The sequence below is a fragment of the Lutra lutra genome, chromosome 10, assembly GCF_902655055.1.
Source record: "Lutra lutra chromosome 10, mLutLut1.2, whole genome shotgun sequence".
NCBI classification, from domain to species: Eukaryota; Metazoa; Chordata; class Mammalia; order Carnivora; family Mustelidae; genus Lutra; species Lutra lutra.
In genome coordinates, this window is record NC_062287.1 from 72,444,573 (window position 1) to 72,467,771 (window position 23,199).

Sequence of the window (23,199 nt, forward strand, 5' to 3'; positions counted from 1 at the left end):
CCTGCAAGCACACCGTAAGGCTCACACCCCTCTTCTGCTCCCTTCCTTCTCACACGGGAGGAACTTGGAGGCCCATCTACTTGGCCTATCAGAAAAGAAGTAATTTTTTAAAATGAGCGGGTATTTGCTCCAGTTGCCTCCTAAGGCGCATTAGCTAACCGGGTGGAAGATACTGACCTTAAATTTCAACTGGTTAGAACGCACAACACAGTTCCCACACACGTGGAAGAGATGAACGGAGGCTAGGTGGGCGTGAGGGATCGGACCCCCTTGTTGAGCCTCTTCAGCCCTGGTGGCCCTAAGAGTGTGCTCCTCGGTTCCTTCGTGAACACTTACCGGGCACTTCCTCTGTATCAGGGCCCATCCTCGGTGTAGGGGTTCCAGAGTTCACCAAGATTCGGTCCCTGGCCCTCAAGGAGCTCAGGATCTATTTGGAATGAGGGGCATGGACATCTACAAGTCTAAGAATGACCACAGGAATCAAAGGGTCCAGAAAACATCTGGGCGACACTGTCGACAGCCCCGGGAGCTCCTGGGCACTCATCAGGCCCAGTGAACAGGCTTGCAGAAAGCCTGGCGGCTGCCGTAGAAAAAACAGACAGAAGAAGTGGAGGGGACAGGACTGTGTGCGGTGTTGTCAAGAGCTGGGAGTCATTCACTCCCCCATATGGGGATGGTCTGTGCCCCGCAGGCTTGCCAGAACGGTCTGAATCAGCTTCTGAGCCAGAGTCTGAAGCAGGCCAGCCCCTGTTCCAGGCTAGGAAGGAGCCCCGAGACGCTTCCTTCTTATGCCTCGGGAGAGGCACCAGAGGCTCAGCAGAAGACTTGGAACTGGGGATTCTTCCAGCCGGTGCTGACGGAGGTGGGAGGGAACCCTAGGCCACCACGCTGCGGGAGAGAGTGTGTTGGCTTCTTGTGAGCAGTAAGCCTGTCTAGGAGTATGGGCCTGAGTACTATCTGAGGTGGGACAGTTTTCTGGCCGATGTGTCTGATGCCGATCATTCGCCTGTAGGCCTGGAGGTAGGGGGCGGCAGTAACTGTGGGCTTGCTCCAGGATGGGTCATCTCGGGGCCATGCAACTGCCCCATCTCTGAGGGTGTGGGAGCCTTGGCAAGAGCAGCTCAGGGGCACAGAGATGGCCTTCCCATTGCAGAAGTGCCTAGAGGCCGTTCTAGCCTCTACTGGTTGTGGGAGGTGGGCACCCAAGGTTCTGCTGGCCAGGGCAGTGCTGTTTTCTAGGCTACAATACCAGGAGAGGGCTCCACGCACTGGTGTTCAAGGACAGCCAGAGGCTGTAGGTGGTCTCTAGGTTCAGACCTGGGGAGCTCAGGACTGTCGTCATCCCCACTCCACGGAGCTGAACCCACTCCTTGTCCCAGGGGTGCCCCTCGTCTGCCCCCCTGGTTTAGCTCAAGGCTCTGTATGGGTCACCTCCCACTCAGGACCCTGGGCCAGGAGTGAGGTATGTGACCCTTTTCCCTTTACAGGCCTCTGTTTCTCCAAATGAATAATGAAAGCGTTGGATAAGACCAGTGGTTTCAAAACTTTCTCAAGGACCCCTTGTCAATTCTGTGTGAAGCCCAGTATATAATACAGATGAAAATAAAGCTGCTGTGGATAACGTGGGGGGTGGGGACCCGGACCTCCGTCCACATGGCTTTCCTTCACTCACAGCCCACTCAGGTGGCCACTGAATTCTCAGGAGGTATCTATGGTTCTAACAAATGCACTTTGAAGGCCACTAGGCTAGGTCACCTTGCCGGTCCTCTGCTCTGATGTCCTGGGGTTTTGTCACTTCCTAGAGCCTAGCTCTCACAGACCCAATCCTCTCCTGAGTCACAGAGGGAAGGTGGTGTGGAACAGGCCACGGACTGGACTAACCAGCTAGCGACACTGCCACACAGTCCCCCAGGGAAAGCCATTTTCTGAGGCAGAGAGACAGGAACTATGTCTCCCCCAAGCCATAGCTGCCACCTAGGGAAGCCTGGGGCCTGTGGTCTGGCCTGGTCCCCATTTTACCTGAAAGCCCTCCTCCTGCAGAGGCAAGGAGGGCAGACAGGCAGGTATCAGGGGTTAGGGGTCGACTCCCCTGCCTATGCCGTGGCCTATCCCTCCTCATCGGAAACTACACAGCTTAGCTGTTAGTTATATAGACTAGGTCCAGGGTCCCGCCTGGCTCGGATGGAGACACCGATCTTCTGAGAGCTCGCTAGGTCTAGATTCCCTTGTCCGTCCCAGCCATCTCCTCTGTCAGGCCTTCCCAGGAGTCCTGCCTCTTCCTCCAGTCTCTTATCTCCACTTCCTTCCAGCCCCTGTCCAGAGCCGCCTTCTTTCTCCCTTCACCTAGTCACCGGACAAGAACTGCTCCCTGTCCGGGCGCCCACCTGCCCGACTCAGTCTCCTTGAACCAACAAACTAATGCTCCGGGCGCTGAGAATCGAAGGCTAGGGGACCGTAACCACCCCAGGGGATGGGGCTGGGCTTTCTGTCCCCACCAGGTGAAGACAGACTGGAGCCTGCTGTTTTCCATGTCCTTTGGCGACTCTAGTTTAAATGTCACTCAGAGACCCAACTCCCCAGTCAGGCAACCCACTTGGGTTCTTGTAATTGCTCTCAAGAGGATCCTTGTTCCCATCTGTCTGTGTCCTTGAACCCCAGACACTGGCCAGGTGGCCTCTCATCGCTCTGGCCGTGGTCAGCCCAACCACAGTGCCTCCACAGCCCTTCTCAGGCCAACCCCACAAGTTGACCAAGCAATCCTCTGGGAACACACTGGGTGGGGAAAGTCACTTTATTAAAGGGCCTCTGTCACAAGCCCCCCATTTCTGGACCTGCTGGATTGGCTTTGGGCAGAAGCTTCTGGTTGCCTTTCCTTCCAATTTCTCTCTTTGTCTATGGCTTCCTGAGATTCAGCATCCTCAGTGGCACCTGGGGAAGAGCCAGTGACCTTGGGGTGTTGGCCCAACTCAGGGAGGGCTGGCCGCTGGCAGAGGGCCAGGGAGTGGCCAGCCCCACAGCCCAAGAGGAGTCCCAGTGACGATCGCAGAGCCTGCACGGGCTTCGGGGCCCAGATGTTGTCTTCGGAGCCATCCCCGCACATGCCGTGCTCGTTCCAGCCCCAAGAGTAACACGTCCCTCCTGCGAAAGAGAGAGAAGACCGCTCTAGAAGAGGTTTGGAGAACAGGGCCAAACGCTCATGCTGGGGGTGTGGGGAGACCATAAATCCTGGTTTACACACAAGGAAACCAAAGCTCAACCACACTTGGTGACACGCTCAGCACCCCGGCTTCCACCCTGCCTCCCCAGAGCAGTGTCTCCCACTCCTGCCAAGCCACAACTGTCGCTGCCCCAAACCTGGCCCTCCTCCTCCTCGGCCCTTCCCTCACTGTAACTTCCTCTACCACTGGCCCCGACCCACCACGATCCTAGACCTACCAACTCTGCCTTCAGAAAAACTTCAAACCCTTCCACATACCCCCATCTCCAATGCCATCCCCTGAGCCCGACACCATTTTCCCTCATGTGCAGCCATGCCAACAGCCAACAGACTATCTGGGCCAGTCACCATCCACCCCAACCTTCACAGAGCATGTAGGTGATCTAGTGGTCACATCAGTACCCTGCTCAAAAGTCTTCAGTGACTTTCCGTGTCCTTAAAGGCCTTTCCTTGGCCCACAAGGCCCTGAGTGATCTGGTTCCTGACTACCTTGCTGGTGTGCCCTGACGCAACTCTCTCCCTCACCCACTGCATTCCAGAACCCTGCCTTCTTTCACATCCTTACACAGGCCTCACAGGGCCTTCCTTTCTCTTGAAGCACTCTTTTTACTGGGCTCCAGGCCTCCTCGTCCTTTATTTTATTTATTTATTTTTAAAATTTTGTTTATTTATTTATCTGACAGAGAGAGATCACAAGTAGGCAGAGAGGCAGGCAGAGAGAGAGGGGGAAGCAGGCTCCCCACTGAGCAGAGGGACTGATGTGGGGCTCGATCCCAGGATCCTGAGACCATGACCCAAGCCAAAGGCACAGGCTTTAACCCACTGAACCACCCAGGCGCCCCTTCCTCATCCTTTAGATCCCAGTTCAATGTGGTTCTGCAGCCAGAGTCCCTGGCCACCCAGTCCAACTTGGATTCCCGTTATCACCCTTGGACTCTCCCCTCATGGGGGCCCTGGAACTCTGCAGTGAAGAGATGACTTGTGTGGTGATGTGTGCACTGTTCCCTCTCACCAGCCTGTCTGCTCTACAGGGATGAAAGGACAGGGTATGTTCCATTCACTGCTGGATCCCTAGCCTGGTACACAGTTGGTGCTCAGTAAGGGCTCATGGATGGGGTAAAAGATTGAATGAACTGAGTCATACAGCTAGAGAGTCTCCAGGCCAGCATTTAAGCACAGATTTCTCCGACAGCCAGTGATGCCCACACCCCAGTGTACACGCTCTTCCTAGCTTTTAGACCCTTCCCCAGGGCCAAACTCACTCATATTTTTCTATAGTCATTTAAAAAAATGTGTCCAGTTTATTAAACTGTCCAGTTTATTAAGCTAATACATTTTCATGACAAAATGGAAAATTACAAAACAGAAAATACGGATGGGTGTAAAGAAAAAGCAGACTTTGAGTCTTGCCACTAGTATGAATATTTTAATCTCTTGCAAGACCTTTAATTTGTGAAATTTGTAAATATTTGTGCATACGTTGTCCAGCTTTCGTCCCTTACTATTATAACACAAATATTTCTCCACAGAACTGCAAATTATTCAAAAAGCAAATTTAAAAAAATTCTTTGAGGGGCACCTGGGTGGCTCAGTTGTCAGGCATCTGCCTTCGGCTCAGGTCAGATCTCGGGGTCCTGGGATCGAGCCCCGCATCGGGCTCCCTGACAGGTGGGAAGCCTTCTTCTCCCTCTCCCACTCCCCCTGCTTGTGTTCTCTCTCTCACTGTGTCTCTCTCTGTCAAATGAATAAAATCTTTAAAAAAATCGTTTGAAAATTTGAAACAGTTCAATATCCAGAAAGGTACAAAAAATAATTTAACAGAAAAGACACATACTCCATCCAGACTTAGAACATTAGTCAACATTTTGCTGTATCAGCTTCAACCCTTCCCTTAAAAAAAAAAATCATAAAGATACAGCTTAACCCCCATCTCCCATTCTTGCCCTGTAACCACTTCTCCCAGCAAAGACCCACTCTTTCGAAGCCAGTGTTCATTACTGGTGTGCTCGTTTTACACTTTCTTCCTATATGTCCTTAAATACTATGCAATATTTTTAGTTTGTTTTAAAGACTTACATAAATAGTATCATTGAGATATCTTTTTTATACTTGCTCTTCACACTGAGCATTGTTTTTTAAAATTTATCTGAGCCAATAGTTAGGGATCTGGCTCATTATTTCAACTATGCATAGTAACCCATTAGGTAGAAGTCAGATTTTCCTTGTCCATTTCCCTTCTGATGGACAGTTCTTTAATGAGAACTGTTATTTTATTACACAATATCATGTATAATGTACATATTCTACAACAAGAGGAATATTGCTGCTATTATAAGCAGCACTACCATGAACGTTCTTGACCATGTCTCCTTGTACCAAGTTGTGTCTGTGCAGGGTTGGTCCCTAGAAGCATGAGGGTGGTGGACATGTTTGGATTTCGGTCTGGCCTCACAGCTGTCCACAGCGTCTGCAGTCATGTCCAGCCCCATCAGCGATGGGCCTGAACGCTTCCCTCTATCTTTGCTTCTAAACTCTTGCTATTCTGCTAAGTACAGTGAATGATTCTGCTTTTCCCTGACTCCTAGTGAGAGGGATTATCACTCCGTGTATCGCCCTGAGTTGCCTCTTCTTATGAAGGGCCTCTGTTTTTCTCTTTGTTTGCCTTTTTCTAACTGATTTGTAAGTTTTCTTTGTGTATTCTTTTATTTACACAATTCTTCCCTGTGCTGTGCATTCTAAGTGTCTTTTCCCACAAGTCCATGGTCTGTCTCCTCACTTTGCTTATGGTATTTTTGTTAAACAAATTCCTTTAAAATGACCATCTAATTGCGTATTGTGGAGATTCGACAGTTTCTTTAACCTGTATTCAATTATCAGACGCATAGGTTGTTTCTAATTTTTCATTATTTGGAATAATCTTCCTATGAACATCTTCGCATGTGAATCTCTGTCTAACTAATTGCTTTCTCAAATTAGATTAGAATGGAAATTCCTCATCAAATGGCATGGACATTTTTGAGATTCCTGAGGGCTGTTCTGAGTGCTTCCACAGTATTTTCTCAGAAAGGTCACCCGAATACAACCAAGTCTACCTGCGGAAGTCTCCCTTTCACTCCAGCATGGCCCGTATTTATGGCTTATTATAACATTTAGAAATCTGATTTGAAGACAGAAAAGGCATCTCATTGTTTTTATTGGTACTTTACGGCCATTGAAACTGAAAAATAATTCTTATGTTTCTCAAATATTTGTATTTCCTCTTTTGTGTATTGTCTGCTTCATATCTTTTTTTCTGTTTAGTACAGAAGGCTTTCTGACCCGAGTATTAGACGCAAGGGCCAGATGGTCTGGGTTCAAATCCCAGCTCCTCCATTTATTAGCTGAGTGACCTTGGGCAAGTTACTTAGCATCTCTATGCCTCAGTTCATTTCATCTGTTAAATGGGGACAATAGTACCGGTACGATAAAGTTGTTGATAAGAATTAAATCAGTAAGTATGTATAAAGTACTTAAGATGGTGCCCAGCACATAGTATTATTAAATATTTGTTATTGTTCTTGGTTAAAAACCTTCTTGTTTTAAAGATTGTTAAGAATATTAACTCTTTCTCTGCCATATCCAGCATAAATATTTTTTCTCAGTTTGACTTAAAATTTTGTTTTGGGTCTTTTGATATAAAACGTAAGCTTTATCCTTCTTTGTAGTAAAATTCTGATCTTCTATAATTTCTTCTACTGCTTCTAAGAACTGAAAGCCCATCCCTATCCTATCAGGAAATACTCTTCTTTGATTTTTAAATAATTTGATTTTTTTTTTTTAATCTTTACATTTCACTCTTTATCCACTGAAAAATCTGTTTCACTGACCACTTTTTCACAAGGGGAGGCTGGCTGGCCCGGGACTACCCTTCCTCTTCCTTCCCCCTAGTAGGAAGGCAATCACTGGCCAAAAGCTTGGGTTTGGGGAAACAGAGATGTCTCCCTGTTTGGCCCACGAGTGAGGAAATGCACGCAGAGAGGATGGGCCCCGGGCTGTGGCTCCTGCAGCGACCAGTACTCTCCGCCAGGTTGGTGTGAGGTCCGAGTCGGGAAAGTGGAAGAGGCTTGGTACCTTGGGGCCTTGCTCGGCACCTGGTGTGGGCTCGGTGCCTGGCCCTGGCGAGCAGCAGCAGCTGACAGTCAGCAGGAACGGGGGCAGAGCGGGCCCGCCAGCAGGATGCGGCCCACCGGGAGGCTGGCAGGTCCCTCCCCCCCCGCCAAAGGAAACTCACTCTGAGGGGCCGGGGCAGCCAGAGGCCTGGAGCCAGGGCTTTCATGCCCACTGGGTCGAGAAGGCTGGCCGAGGGCCAGAAATTTCCTCCCCCAGTACTTCCAAAGAAGCCTACTTGAAGTTAGGTGTTGTCTGTTCTTCCTCTCTTTTAATTCAAACAACACCGAGAGGCCACTGCGTCTTACAGACTCTCCTCGTTTCATTGGGGACGATGCAGAGGCGCCAGAAACCAGGCCGAACGGCTCCAGAATCGGAGCCGACTCTGCAGAGGATACACCAGCCCTTGCCAAATTCATTCTAGAAAGGCGGATGGTAAATATTTTAGGTTTGAGAGCCTCATTTGGTTTCTGTTGCATATTTTTATTACAACCATTTCAAAACCCTTCTTGGCTTGCAAGGCCATCCAAAATGGGCCCCAGGTCAGATGTGGCCTGCGGGTCACCCTCTGTCAGCCCGTGGCATACCTGTCGGACATGCGCTATTTGCTGTGGGCTGCGCTGTGCTGTCCTGGGTCCCACAGTCCCAAACACCTGCGTAATCACAGTGCCTCTGTCCCCATCTCTGTCCCATCCCCAGGGTTGCTGGGGGGAGGGGACTGCATGAGGAGACACATACAATGCCCCAGCACAGTGCCTGACACTTGGTGACAGTTCATGGCCACGTATGAAGCAGACCATGGGGAATGGAGGAAAAGGCAAGAAAGGCCATGCTATAGGGTCCAACGGCACAGAGAGGGAGGGGCACCTGCAGACGGGAAGGCCTGGGATGGGAGGACCAGCTTAGAGTTTCTGAACAAACTTCCTATGAGGCAAAAATCAGACTGCTGAACTTTGGAAAGTGAAAGATTAGCTATGCCTTGAACAGAAGACACCTTTAAGTTCCGAGCCCCTCCAGCATTGTAGGATCGGTTCCCATATACCTCTCCAGCCTCAGCGAGATGCTACCATACAGGCTGCTCTCATGAAGAAGTGATAGAAAGGAGAACTGCCTACAGGAGGCCTTTCCCTAAGCTAACTGGAATGTGAACACCCAGTTTTTAAGAAGGTAGGTTATAGGATGCATCCTCGGCCGCACGCCTGGCACTGCCCAGGTCCTGCAGCTGCTGAAACCCACCTGATTGATCCAGATCTGCTTTACTGGCCCCGAGGCACATAGCTGGGCCTTGGGTGGAAAGACCACAGTCACTGGGGGATTCCCTAGCCTCTTAAGAGTTCAGACCCGCAGCTTATGGGGCTCAATGGACTTGGCCCAAGCCAGGCTGTGACAAGGGATGGGCTTGTGGCCCACCACACTTGCGTCAGCCGAACAGCCCTGCGGGCAGCGGAACCTAGGGACTGGCAGGGTCCTGGCACAGGCCGGACACAATACTCAAATCTGTTCAGGCCTTGTGGCACCTGCCTGAGCTTCTTGGCAACCTGGGTCCTTACAGGGCCTTATGGTGCTGGGATTATAGCCCAATGCTAGGGAGGAGGCCACATTTCTGCTGGAGGGCCTTGCCGAAGAGGAACAAACCCCTGAGCATGTGTGACCGCGAATGAGTGGGAAAGCTTCATTCTGAACCACACAATGAAGACTACATTTCCCAACCTCTCTTGCAGCTGGGTATGGCCAATGAGATGTAGGCCAGAAGGTTCTGCAATAGCTCATGGCCCCTTGCCTTCAAAGATGGATGGCATGCCCCTAGAATCCATGACTCCCAAGTCTTAGGCTCACTCACTAGGGCCAAACCATGTAAAAGGTTAAAAAAAAAAAAAAAATCACTGAATGCTTAGTGTATGCCAGGCCCTGTGATAAACACTCAGTTTACTGAATCCCCCCCCCAAAAGACTGTGAGATACAATCTAACATTATCCCCATTTTCCAGAGGGACGGCAAGAACCATGCAAGGTAACAGCTGGTAAGAAGTGGAGCTGGAGTCAAACCTGGGCAGTGCGACCCCAGGGCCTCTTCTGTTAATATACTGTCCTCTTCAGCAAAAATCTTGCTTCCCAAGTAATTAGGGAAAGGCACGGAGTGACAGCCTACCTGTGTGGGGACAAGGGCAGCGGCAGAGGCAAGAGCTGCTGCTGGTGAGAAAAGCACTCTGCCGGGCAGCACAAATGCACCGTGCCCTTGAGAGTGCTGAGGCCCAAGGCCTGAGGAGGCCATGCAGGTCCTGCCCCGCCGGCCTCCGGTGGGGTGAGGAAGGGAGGGAGCAATGCAGACAAAAGTTCTGGCAACCAATGGCTCACCTTGTCCCCTGTCAGAGACCTCCCAAAGCCCTAGAGCATCAGGAGGGGCTGCCCTTCTGTCATTCCGGGCAGAGGGAGACAGGACGGATGAGGTCTGAGTACCCTTACGGAGAAGGCTCTGGAATCAGGAAGCTGGTAGATGTCAGTGTGGCCACAGCAGGCTGGGAGCTGCCTAAATCTGGAGAAAACTTCTGAGTGTCCAGCCACCAAGCTCAAGCAGATCCCACCCCTTTGGAGGTCACTGCTGGGGTGCTCCCTAAGGTCCTGCTGGGTGAGCAAGGAATGGCATGTGAAGAATCCAAAATTCAGGCCTCCTGAAGGGTTTCAGGTGTAGGTGGTGACTTGAGGATAGAAAGGAGTTCAGGTCCTCACCCTCTCTTGCCCAGACAACCGTATCAGCTACTTTATCCTTTGCGCAGAGGTGGCTGGCCCGTGTGGACTAGCTCCTGTGGACAGCCTCCCCTCTCCCACCACCAAGGAGCCCGAGAGCAGCACTCTTAGCTGTGGTCTCGGCTATGTCACTCCTCTTCCCAAGGCCCTGCTCCAGCCCCGCGGGCTTGCTGCTGCTCCCTGCATCCCCCAGGCCTTTCACACTGTCATGAATTGGCTCAGACGAGCCCGTTTATTGCATTCTGTAGGCATGTCTTCTGCTGAGGCCCCGTGCTGGACACAAGGCCTAGAAGAGGAAAATTCAGTTTCTGCCTCAGGGCTCCCAGGCCACTGGGGAAGACGGCCATGAGAAAAGAGGATGATGGGGACCAATGGCCTGTGTTCGCAGGGAACCACGCGCAACAGTGTTCCCTGCAGCACTGTTTGCAATGACAAAAGGCTGGGTGTCAAGGAGGGGAGGCAAAATAGTCATCAATAGAGGAGGGTTTAAAGAAACTATGATTCAACCCTACCACCGAGCTACTATGCAGCTATTAAAAATAACGAGGTAGTTGTCTATGGCTGGACATGAAAGATCTCGAAGACATTTTAAAGAGAAAATCAGTTGCAGAACAATAGAGAGTATGATTCAATCTATGTAGATCCCCTACACATTTCTAGATGTACAAATCTTGAAGAATACATCCCCAATGTAGAACAATCTGGAGAAAGGAGGGGAGAAATGGGGGCAGGGGAAGGGTGACAAAGATTTTGTCATTTGTTCAAATACTTTAAAAAGTAGTGACAAAGGATGATGACTTTTTAAAAAACCAACAGTATTTCTAAGGGACAGAGGTAGCATAGAGGAGAGGATGACATGCTGGGTTGGGGAGAGGAGATGGGTGTCACTGAAAGTTCCAGAAGTTAACTCTTGGCTAGTGAAGGATGAGTAGGAGTTCACCAATCTTAAATAGAGGGTCCCCACTGAAATTTGCCCACTCTGCATTCTTTTCATTGATCCCAAAGGCATTCTGTTTTGCTGCAGAAGTGAATGTGGCTGGGTGTAGGGCTGGGTCCCACTGGGCTCTGGGAAGGCTATTAATCTCACTTCCTCTAGCTCCTAAACCACCCGGAAGCCTCTAAGCATATGTACCACACCCCTCTTGGTTCTACATGTAATTATATTAGCACTTGGCTCTCTAGTCTGTGAGCTGGGATATGAATGGGGTACTGAGAATAGGGCACACTCATCCAATAGTCCTCAGGCACACGGGACAGGCAATCAGGATACAGCTACTGAGGGGAAGTGAGTACACGTGGCCCTTTCCCCTGCCCGCAGTCTGTCTGGAGAGCAGCAGAGAGGGGCACATACACAGAACGTTGAAATCAGGTGCCATCAACCTCAGTCCCATGCCTGCTTGCTTGCCTTTATTCCCTGGTCCGTGGCCAGAGCTGCCACCTGGCCACAGTTCTCAAGAACAGAAAGCTGCAAGTCTCTGTCCCCGGTCACACTGCCCAGAAGAGGGGCAGCTCCTACAGAGAGTGGCCAAGAGAATGGTCTTGAGGACAATGGCCCCACCAGGCCCAGCTGAGGGAAGAGGCAGGGGCAGTGCAGGACCCTTCCAGTAATTAGTCCATCCATCACTCTCCAGGGCCAAGGATGCCCTGAGGCAGGAGCTGAGGCAGCAGGAAGAAGTCATTCCAGAATCAGAAAGTGGGGCTGTTTACCCACAGAATCACTCTGGAGATGTTCTGGGATTTTGGCTTGAATTGCCTCAGGGAAGGCTGTCAGTGGAAGCAGTCTGGCCTAGGGGCCCTTCTAGACCAGGAACCACGGCAGCACTATGAATGCGCTGAGAAGATGGAGGTGAAGGCTGAAGGTGAGGAGGAGGAGGGCGGGGTGTCCACATGTAAGTAAAGATGAGGGCTTGTGGAAGAAGGGATTTAGGGAGGTAAGATTCAAAACATAGCCAGAACCCAGCCACTTCTCGCTGCCCCATTACTTCACACTGGAACCCCGTGAGGGCTTCATACTTGTCTCTCTGCTGCCTCTCTTTCCTCTGTTCTCCACACAGAGCCTGAGTGATCCTATTAAAACCTAAGTCAGACACGGCACTGCTCTGCTCAGAATCCTCCAGTGGCTTCTCCGCTTACTCAGATAAACAGCATCATCTCTGACCTCAAGTCCCATGTATTCTACCCTGCTGGCATCACGATAGCTACACTGACTTCTTGCTCCTCAAGCAGTACTTGCCTCAGGGCCTTTGCACTTGCTTTTCCTGCTGTCTGGAATGCCCTTGCCACTGATAATCACAGGTTCACTCCCTCATGCTGCTCAGGTATGTGTTCAAATGTCACCTTATCTGAAAGGCCTTCCCTGACAACTCTATGTGAAATGGCTATCTATACCCCTCTCCGTCCCTGTCTCAATCTGCTTTATTTTTGTTTACATTTTTACTGTTGGTTTACTGTCTATCTCTCCTGATCAGAACACAGCTCTTTGAAAAAGCAGGGACTCAGTTTTGTACACTGTGAAATCCTGGCACCTAAACAGTGCTTAGCATACATTAGTACTTAAAAATAATTACCTGTTGTGGGATTGAACCAACGAACAAATGAACGAATGAATGCATGAATGGCTAGTGAGAGCACAGAGCTGCCTTGTTCTCTCCTGGAGGGCCAAGAGAGTCTGTGGAAGTGGGGAGGGAGGAGATGCCATGGGCAGACCAATTTCAGCTCACTAACAGGAAGAAGGCTGGTATGGCCGGGAGGCTGCCCAGGAGAGCAGCAGGTGGCCTGCTGCTAGAGGTGGCCCTGGCTGGCATGGGCCCTTCCACGGTGGGCAGAGTGTGGATGAGACACGTCAAAAGTCCTTCTGACCGTGGAGAGTGTGTGTGGTGGTGTGGATGGGTGTGGACATGTGTGAGAGAGGGAGGAAGGTGGAGGCCAAAGGGCAGAGTAGGGGCCTACCTACCCAGGCCCCAGGGCTTCAGGCTGGGTCCCTCATACCACACAGACGAATGGCCTTGGTTCAGATGATAAACAGAAACGTGTTGAATTTCTGGGTTTGCCCTCACAGGTCTCACTTTGAGGCTGCAAGGCTGGGGGCTACTTGAGAACCTCTTTTAAAACCCCATATCCCCAAAGTTGCCCAGTTCTTCGTCAATCTGTCCCATTATCTAAGAGGAAACTGAGGCCCAGAGTGGGGGTCCTCGCCTCCGCACCTCCGCACCGCTGCCCTCTACATGGGATGGTCGGGGCAGCCCAGTGAGGGAGGTTTGGGATCAACACTGCGCAGGAGAGAAAACAGAGACTGGGAGAGGTTCGGAGACAGCTAAGCCGGGAGAGGCAGAGGCCTGCCTTGCCGCCATCCCCCAGGCTCCCCAGAGCAGGAGGTGCTGGGCTACTGTGGGTACATTTCCCCAGTCACCTGTGCAGAGAGCGTGCCATGGCACGTGGCGCAGTGGCCCCACTGGGGGGCTATTCTTAGATCTGGGGAGCTAGGCATGATGGATTTAGAACTTACGAGGTGGAAATGTGTTGGCCTGTTTTATAAACAACTGAAATCCTCCCCACAGACTGTCTTTCTGAATTCTGTGTCCTCTGTGGAACTGCTGGCTCTCAGGGTTTCCTGGCTGCACCGGGAGAGGGAACAGAGAAGGCAACTAAGCCTGTCGGGGGCCTACTATGGCTAAGTAGGGAGCTGGGGCTTTGGCACGACCCCTCCCACTTGGCAGTACCGCCCTGGGAAGATGGCACTGTGATCACACTCTGTGGAGGGAGAGATGCTGGAATGAGCAGGCCTGGTGTGCAGCCTGGTCCTGTCAGTGGGTCTGGCCCTGGTGGGTGGAACGTTAAGGGCGCTGGAGTTCAATTCCTTCACGTGTTGCCAGGAGCTCTCCTATCGTCTAAGCTTTCTTCATCAGAGGTGACATATCAGCCCCCGTCTACCCTGGTGGCCTGTCCTCCCCGCCAGCCAAGGACCCTGCTCTCCGTACATTCCGGGGTTGCCATCGCCCCTCTCTGAGCATGTCCCCAGACTTGGCTAAGGGTTCAGGGGACCACGCAACTCGCTGGCCATACACTTGGTCCTGGAGGCTGCCTCTGTCAGTGTGGCCTGAGGTCACATTAGCTGCACTGGAGTCCAGGTCCCCTGCCTCTTGCTGAGCCCACAGCCCACATGTAGGCTCCTAAACCAGGCACAAGAAGCTGTGCTGTCAGGGCCTGGCCTGGCCTGCGTGCTGCTGTTCTGGGCCAGAACTTTCAAGTTGTCTCCATTAATTATCATCTTATTAAATGAACACAGCGATCCCTGAGGGGCACCCGCAGAGGGGTGGGGGCACAGATGCAGCTCTGGGACCAGGGTCTCTGGGACTCCTGCCATTTCCGGAAGCAGGTCACCGAGAGAGCATCTCTAATCTGTGCTCCCTGTGCCTGCTTGGGAATCATCAGTGTGCAGGCGAGGAGGCTGGGAGTTAGAGCAGCAGCGGGGGTGGGGGTGAGGAGGTCTGTTCTGGAACCCAGAGCCAGGGCCAGAAGAACCCACATGCAGATCAGAAGATTAGGGCTCTAGAGAGAAACTGCTGGATAACACAAGCCTGAGAAGGAGTTCTCCCTCGCTCTCCAATCACTCACTAAAAGCCTACTGAGGGTCTGCTCTGTGTTTGCTGCTGCACCCGGCTCAGTCCAATGCTCTTGGCCCACAGCGAACAGCTCTCAGACAGTGCGGTGCCCAGGTCTGCGGCACCTGGAAGAGCGGTGGCCGGTTCCTCAGAGGGATCAAACCCTTTGGGAAAGAGAGTCTGGCTCTTATTACCTTTCCTTTTCCAGACAGCAAATTTTTACTGAACTTCAGGACAGTCAAAGAAAGAAAGAAAGAAAAGGAAGGAAGGAAATATAATAGTACAAAATAGTGAAAAGCTAAAGGATTAATCTTTTTTATTTACCTTAATATATTTTTTCCTTTTAAGAAAACTTTATTTTTTAGAGCAGTTTCAGGTTCACAGAAAAACTGAGCATAAAGTACAGAAGGTTCCCCGTCCCCACGTGTTCACAGTGTCGCCACCATCAGCGTCCCGCAGCTGAGTGGTACACTTCCCTACAGTCGACGAGCCTCCCCTGACACATCATTATGGCCCAGAGCCCATGGTTTACATCCAAGGCCACTCTTGGTGTCGTGGTACATTCCGTGGATTTAGACAAATGCCCAACAGCATGTACCCACCATTATAGTGACAGACAGGGCAGTTCCACTGCCCTACATCCTCTGTGCTCCGCCTGCTTATCTAAGGTTTTATCCATCAGAGTGAACACGTGAGCTGAGGAAGAGTTCAAGGGCGCCTGAAGGTTCACGCACGGCTCTAGTGGGAGGAGTAGAGCAGTAATAAGACACGGGTCTCCCGTCCTCCAGGGGCAACAGTCTCACGGGGGAGCGGCAAGCAAGGAGACACACACGGATCAACAGGATGCAGCTCGTGAGAAGAGCTGTGAAGAAACAGAATGGAACTACACGATTAGCAGCACAGGTGGTCAGGAGTCCCCTCCAGTGAGATGGCCCCTGAGCTGTGACCTGGAGGCTGAGAGGGAGCCAGCCACACAGGCATGTGGGGAAAGAGGTCTCCAGGCCAAGGCGACGATAAACACCAAGTCCTGAAGGGGCACGTCCTGCTAGTTCTAGGAGTGACTGCGTGGGGCCCCGGGAGCTGGGGTGAGGTGGGCCTGGGGAGAAAAGAGGGGCCTGCTGAGGGGTGAGGAGTTTATTCTGAGAATGCTGAGAAGCCACCGGAGCTTTTTAAACAGGGAGTGATAAGACCTGACTTATGTGTGAAAAGGCTGCTCTGTGAAAGGCCAAGCAGGGAGACGTTCAGGAGGCTCCCGCAGTGCAGAGGACGGCAGGAGGGGGCGCAGCTGAGCGGGCTGGGGCGGTGGGAACGGACAGATTTACTCTACTTTGGTAGCAGGGTGTCTAGGACCTGCTGATGGACAGACACAGGGAGTGAATGAAGGGGGGCTCATTACAGCAGCTCTATCTATGAGGTCTAGCAGCCTGAGGGAGGGGAGGGCCAGGCTTGGTGAGAAAATTCTGGACATTTTAAGGTGGACGTGCCTATTAGACATGAATGAGTGAATGAGTGAATGAGTGAATGAATGAATGAATGAATACCTGCCCCACAGACAGACTTCTGGTGAGCCTAAGAGATTATGCACCCGAGTGAGAACTGGGAAAGCGTGGAAATGACCAGCATAGGCACTCCCAGGTGAGCAGCAGCAGCTCTGGAGGTAACAGTGTGCTTCTGACTCTATGGGGCCTTTGTTCAGGGCTCAGTTTCAATGCGACTTTCTCAGAGAATTTCCCTGACCACTCAACCCCCACCTCCTGTCCCCTCATACTGCTTTCTTTTCCTTCCTAGCGCGTAATACCCCATCATATATTTACTTGTCTCTCTATCAGAATGAAAAGGTTCATGAGAGCAAAAATTCCATTTTGTTCAATTGCTGTGGCCCCAGCACTGAAAATAGTTATGGGTATATAAAAGGCGCTCAATAAATATTCATTTTAGGAATGGACGGGTGTCACCTGCCCCAGGAGGAGCTCATTCCCTTGAGAGGACAGCCCAGTCAAAGAGCTGGGCAGGCCATCCTGGGGGTCACCAACCCAGAGGAAGGCGGTGGGGCTAGGTGGAGGGGGAAGTCAGGACAGCCTGTGTTGAAGGCACATGCAATCTGTAGCTGTGGGGAAGGGACATTACAGCTAATGACTGGCCAGACTCAACCTCTGGCTCTCTCGTCCTGGCCTGGCCAGTCTGTCCCAGCTCTTTGAATAAGCACCCACCGCAGCCCCCTGCAGGCAGACCACCACTCCCCTAGGCCGGGAAGATCCCGCTGGGCAGCATGCATCTCCGAGTTGTCACTGGATGGGCTGGAGACTTTGGAAACACCGTTGCCCCTGAGCAGCTAGGGAGCCAGACAGGCTTGGCTAGGACGCTGCCTGTCACCTGCTGTGTAGATCTGAGCCTTGGTTTCTTCATCTGTAAATAAGGACAATCATCTTTCCTTTACCATTGTTTTTTTTTTTCCCTGAATGAATGTGGAGAGTGCCCAGCCCAGAGTCCTGTGATCCTGTGATACACACCTGGTTGACACTTGTTCCCTCCCCCACCTCCCCGGCTGCCGCTGGGGTTGCCCCATGCTTCCTGCCCAGGATCCAGTTCCCAGCCCTCCTGGGTCTGGTCTATGTCGCTGCCAGCTGTTAGGACATTTGGAAGAATCCCCATGATCAAAGCGTGCCGTCCTTCCTCTCCTCCCATCCCCTAAGACCCCTTGCAAGGAACAAGCAGGTAACACCTCACACAAGTTCCAGCTGAGAGCTCAGATCAGTGATTGAGGTGTCCCAACAGGCACAAGCCGCTGAGCATTGCTATGGAAACCACTCTGTTATTCTCCACGGTGTCACTCGCTTCCTGGCTTGGCTGCCTTTGCGGCTCAGGCAGGAGGGCAGTGGATGAGGTAGAGAGGATGGGACTCCTAGCGGGGGTCTCTGCACCTACGGGCTGCGAGACTGAGCCTAACTCTCTGCTTCTTCCTGGGTCTTAGTTCCCCGGCTCTAGGCAGTAGGCCACTGTTTCTCAGACCATGGCCTAATGACTGTTTGCGCTCCTTAACAGCCAGAGTTCTGGCGCCCTGTCAGACCGGCCGTCGGGGTCTCCCTTGGATGGTTATGATGAACACCAGAGTTTGGGGAACACTGACGTAGGAGTCAGACGAACTGAATTGTTTTCCATCTCCCAGCAGACAGAACAGGCCAACCGGAGCTGCTCTGCTTGGAGCAGGGGTGATGGGCTCAGAGCCCCATGTGCTCAGCACCCCCCCACCCCCAACTGGCTCCACAGCACCCTGGAGTTTCCCAGAGGACAGTCTGAAAACCCCTAGACTCAGTGATTTCTAGCATCTTCCCTGGAAGGGAAGTCAAATGTTCATTCATAGATACTAAGTAGGTATCTTCTGCTTTCTTTACGCAAGCATTCGTTTGAAGTCAGAAGCTCCGCTACTTACTAGATGTGTAATCTTGAGGCAGTTAATGTCTCTGAGGCTCAAATTTCTCATTTTCAAAATGGGAAAAGAATACCTTTTTCCTCTACCTTACAAGATTCTTATAATGGGCAAATAATCGAATGAGAACACCTATGAAGGAGTGGCGAGGGGCACCTGAGTGGCTCAGTCGGCTGAGTGTCTGACTCTTGGTTTCAGCTCAGGTCATGATCTCAGGGTCATGGGATCAAGCCCAGCACAGGGGTGTCTGCATCCCCCCTCCTCCTGCCCCTCCCCCCACTTGCGTGCTCTCTAGCTTTCTCTCTCTCAAATAAATAATCTTAAAAAAAAAAAGTGGTGTGTTACCTGGAGGAGACTCTCCAGACACTAACCACTACTGCTCCTACTATTAGTGGTAGTAGATAGAACTGCCTCAAGTCGCAGAATGGAGGGCCTTAGAGGCCTCTGTAAACGTTAATCTTCCACTTTCTGTAGCTAAGCTTCCAGAGGGTGCTACAGGGCAGGGCAAGCCATTGGTCCGAAAGCTTCATCTAAAAGACAGCAAGCTGCCCCAAAGGGGTGTTCTTGAGGTTTAAGAGCATTAGTCAGTTATCTTCTAAGTAGAATATTTCTCTACTACCCAAACTTTCTTCACAGATCACATATGACTTTTATAATAAAAGATTTTTAAAAAATTATTGAAAATGCTGATACACAAAATTCAAAAATTTTTTTCAGAATTCTTTAAAAAACTCTTATGTCTTTATGTCTTTTGATGCTTTCAAATGAGTTCAGACGAGGCACTCAGAGCAAGGGCAAACGTCAGGCTCTGCTGGGTGTGGGCAGCCCGGCCTTATGGGAGCAGTGAGGGGCCAGCTCTGCCACCGACTCAGCACGTGGGCCTGGGTGAGCCACTGCCCCTCTCAGGTCCTCTGTTTCCACACCTGTAAACTGAAGGCACTGCTTTATGGCCCTCTGGCTCTGAGGACTAATGTTTCGGGATGACGCTTCCCACACATCCAGACTGCCTGTCACTTCGGAGCTCATCTGGACATGCTAAGGCTGCAGCCTTGCTGGGCTCCGGGTGGCTCATGGAGACGCCATTTGCTGAAAACAATGCCCCTCTCGCTAGTCACTCACCTGGAGTTTCAGACTTTCCAAAGCACCCTCGGCCTCACTATAAACCCAAAGCCAGAAGGTCAGGGAGTGAGCATGTTTAGAAGAGAGATGCTCACTTAGGAATTGCATGATGGGGTCATGACCAAAATCATGGCATCTTGACTCTAAGCTCAGAGCTCCTTACCTCACTGGGATCACATCTCAGGGCTCTCAGTCCCACAGAAGAAAAATGGACCCCAAGAGCTTTCATCTGGTGGATCACCAGAGCCGAAGTCAGAAGACAAGACCACGCCCTTGCGCCAGCTCTCCCTGCTGTGTGCCTCCGGACCACCCACTTCCCGGTACTGAGCCTCCAGGAATTCCTCCTGAATGTGGGGACAGAATTCTTGACCCACGCTCCAGTGGGATTCGTGTGAGAGCAAATGCAAACCTTCTGTATGTTATAAAGCTATGTACTAGTTACCATTTATACCATGTATTGTGCCCAAAGGTTGAAGGAATCTATTCCTGTCCTTCAAGAAACCAACAGTCCTGGGAAGTTTAAGTCCCCCACAGGGCAGCAGGGTCTGGGACCTGAGCCGCACAGGACCCCAGGCCTGTTGACTCCAGGCCTGCGGAGACCGAATAGCAGCAGAGCTGAGCACACCTGACCGGAGAAGAGAGCCCGTCAATGAGCAGTTCTTTATTCCAAGCATCCATCCAACCCACAAACATCCTTCTACTATCAACTCCAGAGGCAATACTATCTGGTGTTCACGTGTGCGAGGAAAGAGAAGGAGGCATGAGCGAAGATGAATAAGGTGGTCCCCGTTTCTTTTCTTTTTTTTTTTTTTCAGGCTCCCCGCTGAGCAGGAGCCCAATGCAGGGCTCGATCCCAGGACCCTGGGATCATGACCCGAGCCGAATGCAGAGGCTTTAACCCACTGAGCCACCCAGGCGTCCCGGTGGTCCCTGTTTCTTAAGGAACTTAAGGAACTCCCAATCTCTCATTAACCAACATCTTCTAAGCGCTTACCATATTCCGGAATTCTGTGACCCTACCTGCATGCTCTCAGTTCTCACCTGTAATACCTGAGTGGGCAGAAATGTTCAGAAGCCCTATTTCACCCCTGAAGAAGGTGAGGGTCAGGCTCCCCTGGAAACTGAATGGTGGAGTCAGGACTCAAACCAGGTCAGTCTGTCTCCAGAACCTAAGTTCTTAACTCCTATGTCCCATGGCTTCTGTGTCTCAGAAACCTCAGGCAAGCATCTTCCTCCCTGGATCTCAGTTTGTCTATGAAATGCAGAGGGTCAATGACGCTAGTGGGTACAAGAGATAAGGCAAACACTCGGGAGCCAGACAGAGAATAAGAAATGGGACCCTGAAGTGAGGTGTGAGGTGCAGAGATGAGTCTCCATACCTCGGGAAAGGGAGCAGAGTGGCCTCCACCCACTGTCTGGGTGGAGTGAGGCCACCATCAGGCTTTTGCTTAGGGCTCAGAGCAGCAAGTTTCAGAGTGGCAAGGCCAACACCTGTCCACCTCCACCAATGTCTTTTCTCCCACCAAACCAAACTGCTTACCCCATCTACTGACTCCATCTGCCTTCCCAGCTGGGCCTTTGTTCATACTGTTCCCCCTACTCTTTCCCATATCCTCTTACTTTCTTCCTCTGGGTGGTCTCTCCTGATCCTGCGGCTCACCCAGATAGACTACAACAGATAGAACAGATAGCTTTAACTATTTCAATGTAATTTCACCAAGCTCCCATACCAATGGAACAGCATTTTCCCTTGAGGTCTGGTCCTCGGTGCATGGCTCCCTGCCTTCACAATTTGCTCAGTCTCTACTGGAGAAAGAGCAGTGGCCCTTCTCCATCTGAATCTTTCACTGCAGCAGATGCCAGGAAGGTTGCCTGGAGTGTCTGGAATGCCATGTTACCATAGTAACAGCACACCAAGGTTCGGGATGCTTTATCCCCCATGAGCTGCCCTGGCAGTGCCATCCCAGGCTGCTGGTGGAATCTTCCTTAATGAGCCAAAAAAAAAATCCCATTAATGGACAAGCAATTGCTCCACTGGTGTTGAGGTTCAGCTCTTGCAAACTCACTTGTGGGCCACTCAAGTGGCTGTTGACTGATAAGGAGGCCCAACCCAGGCTCTCTGCACTATGGCTCATTCGGGGTAATACGGTTTTTTAACTGGCTCAGCCAACAAAGCAGGCCCTCCCCCACTCCAGCCCCCAAATTACCGCTTCTCTTGTTTGATGCTGCCAGCCAGGGATCTGCCTGCTTGGACCCTGGCAATTAGCACAGCACTTGCATTTGTTGGGGAATTAAGAGTCACTGATTAGCCTAATTCCACGCCATTTACAGGCAGTGAGTATCAGCCTGAGATTGACTTTTCCCAACAGTGGCCCAGAGGTGGCTAGATCATGGCCCGAGTTTGGGAAATGGAGGCAAGGGACTGGTGAACCAGACTGCGAACCAGGAGGAGAGACAGGACTCACCTCCAGGCCTGGCAAAATGTCAGCCACTGCCTCCCCGAGTTCTGCTTGCCTAGGGAACCGAAGACCAGAAGATTGAGGTCATGCCAGTTTCCAAGTCAATCCTGACCAAAGAGGGAGCCCATTTCCCTTGGATAGCCTCCCTGCTGAACCCTACTGGGAATGCCCAGCCAAAGGACTGGTGAGGGTTTCTGAGGCTAGAGGGTCTGAGTTAATTGTAGCTGGGTGGGCAGGACCCTGACACTGTCTACACTCTGCTGCCATCTCACCACCTAATGGCCAGAACTTTCTATCTGTCCCCCAAGTTGATGTCTGGCTGGCTCCTCTTGGAATCTGAATGCCCCACGATCATTACCTTAAGATTCCTGCTCTCAGACCCCTCACATTCCTGTTGAAGAACCCCAAATGGCCCCTCCAGGATACATTCCCAGATCGTACAGGCCCCACACCTTGGATGGTTGATCCCTATTCTGACCTAGCAAGAGCCAACTCCATAGTGAGTATGGTTCCCCTGGGTTTCTACCCTTTCCTGCCAATATGCTTGTATGCAGCAGAGACGAGGCACAAGCATGTGGAGCTCGCTATGTGCCCACGGACACTGGGTAACTTCCAGATCCCTTCAAGGAACAGCATAGGTATTGGGGCCTGGCTGAGCTTCCCCCAATTCCAAAGTCCCTAATTTCAAGCTTGCTCAAAAACAGGGGATATTTTTTTTAATTTTTTTGTTTTTTAAAGATTTTATTTATTTATTTGACAGACAGAGATCACAAGTTGGCAGAGGCAGACGGAAGCAGGCAGAAGCAGGCTACCCCCTGAGCAGAGAGCCCGATGCGGGGCTCGATCCCAGGTCCCTGGGATCATGACCCAAGCCGAAGGCAGAGGCTTTAACCCACTGAGCCACCCAGGCACCCCAGGGGATATATTTTTTTAAGATTTTATTTATTTATTTGACAGAGAGAGAGATCACAAGTGACAGAGAGGCAGGCAGAGAGAGAGGGGAAACAGGTTCCCCGCTGAGCAGAGAGCCCAATGCGGGGCTCGATCCCAGGACCCTGAGACCGTGACCTGAGCCGAAGGCAGAGGCTTAACCCACTGAGCCACCCAGGCACCCCCCAAAACAGGGGATTAACCTAGGTCTTCCTAGTTGCTCAAACACAAAAACATTTTGTTTTAATTTACTTTCGTAGATGCCTTCGGGGATACAGAATGAACCATCAAGGAATACGTAGTCTAGGTGATCAGAGGAGACTTCCTGATGAAAAAAGAAACATTAAGGGCAGGGGAGGAGGGGCCTTCCAAGCAGCAAGAACGTGAACAAAGGCTTTGCTGGGAAGGGAGATGATGCTTGCAGAGCTAATGGTGGTAGCTCCGTTTGGTGGAAGAAGAGGCAGTGCACGAGGCAGGAGAGGGGAATAAATTTGGCATGACAGGTAGGGGGCATATCACTGCAGATGGCTCAGGAAATATAATCCTCAAAATGCCT

General features: G+C 51.4%; 1 protein-coding gene across 11 annotated transcripts in view; it reads right to left on the reverse strand.

The window, feature by feature from the left end:
• Positions 1–2,771: 2,771 nt before the first annotated feature.
• The window catches only part of SERGEF (secretion regulating guanine nucleotide exchange factor), a 222,326-nt gene continuing 201,898 nt past the window's right edge, over positions 2,772–23,199 (reverse strand). For 8 of the 11 annotated variants that reach the window (XM_047692726.1, XM_047692722.1, XM_047692721.1 and 5 more), the window contains one exon: positions 2,772–3,138. In XM_047692726.1, the coding sequence (XP_047548682.1) occupies positions 2,795–3,138 (344 nt within the window). In that variant the 3' untranslated portion in view covers positions 2,772–2,794. Of the gene's footprint in view, positions 3,139–9,732; positions 9,836–21,719; positions 21,769–23,199 lie in introns of those variants that run through there. The other 3 variants (XM_047692727.1, XM_047692729.1, XM_047692731.1) reach the window with 3 other exon arrangements.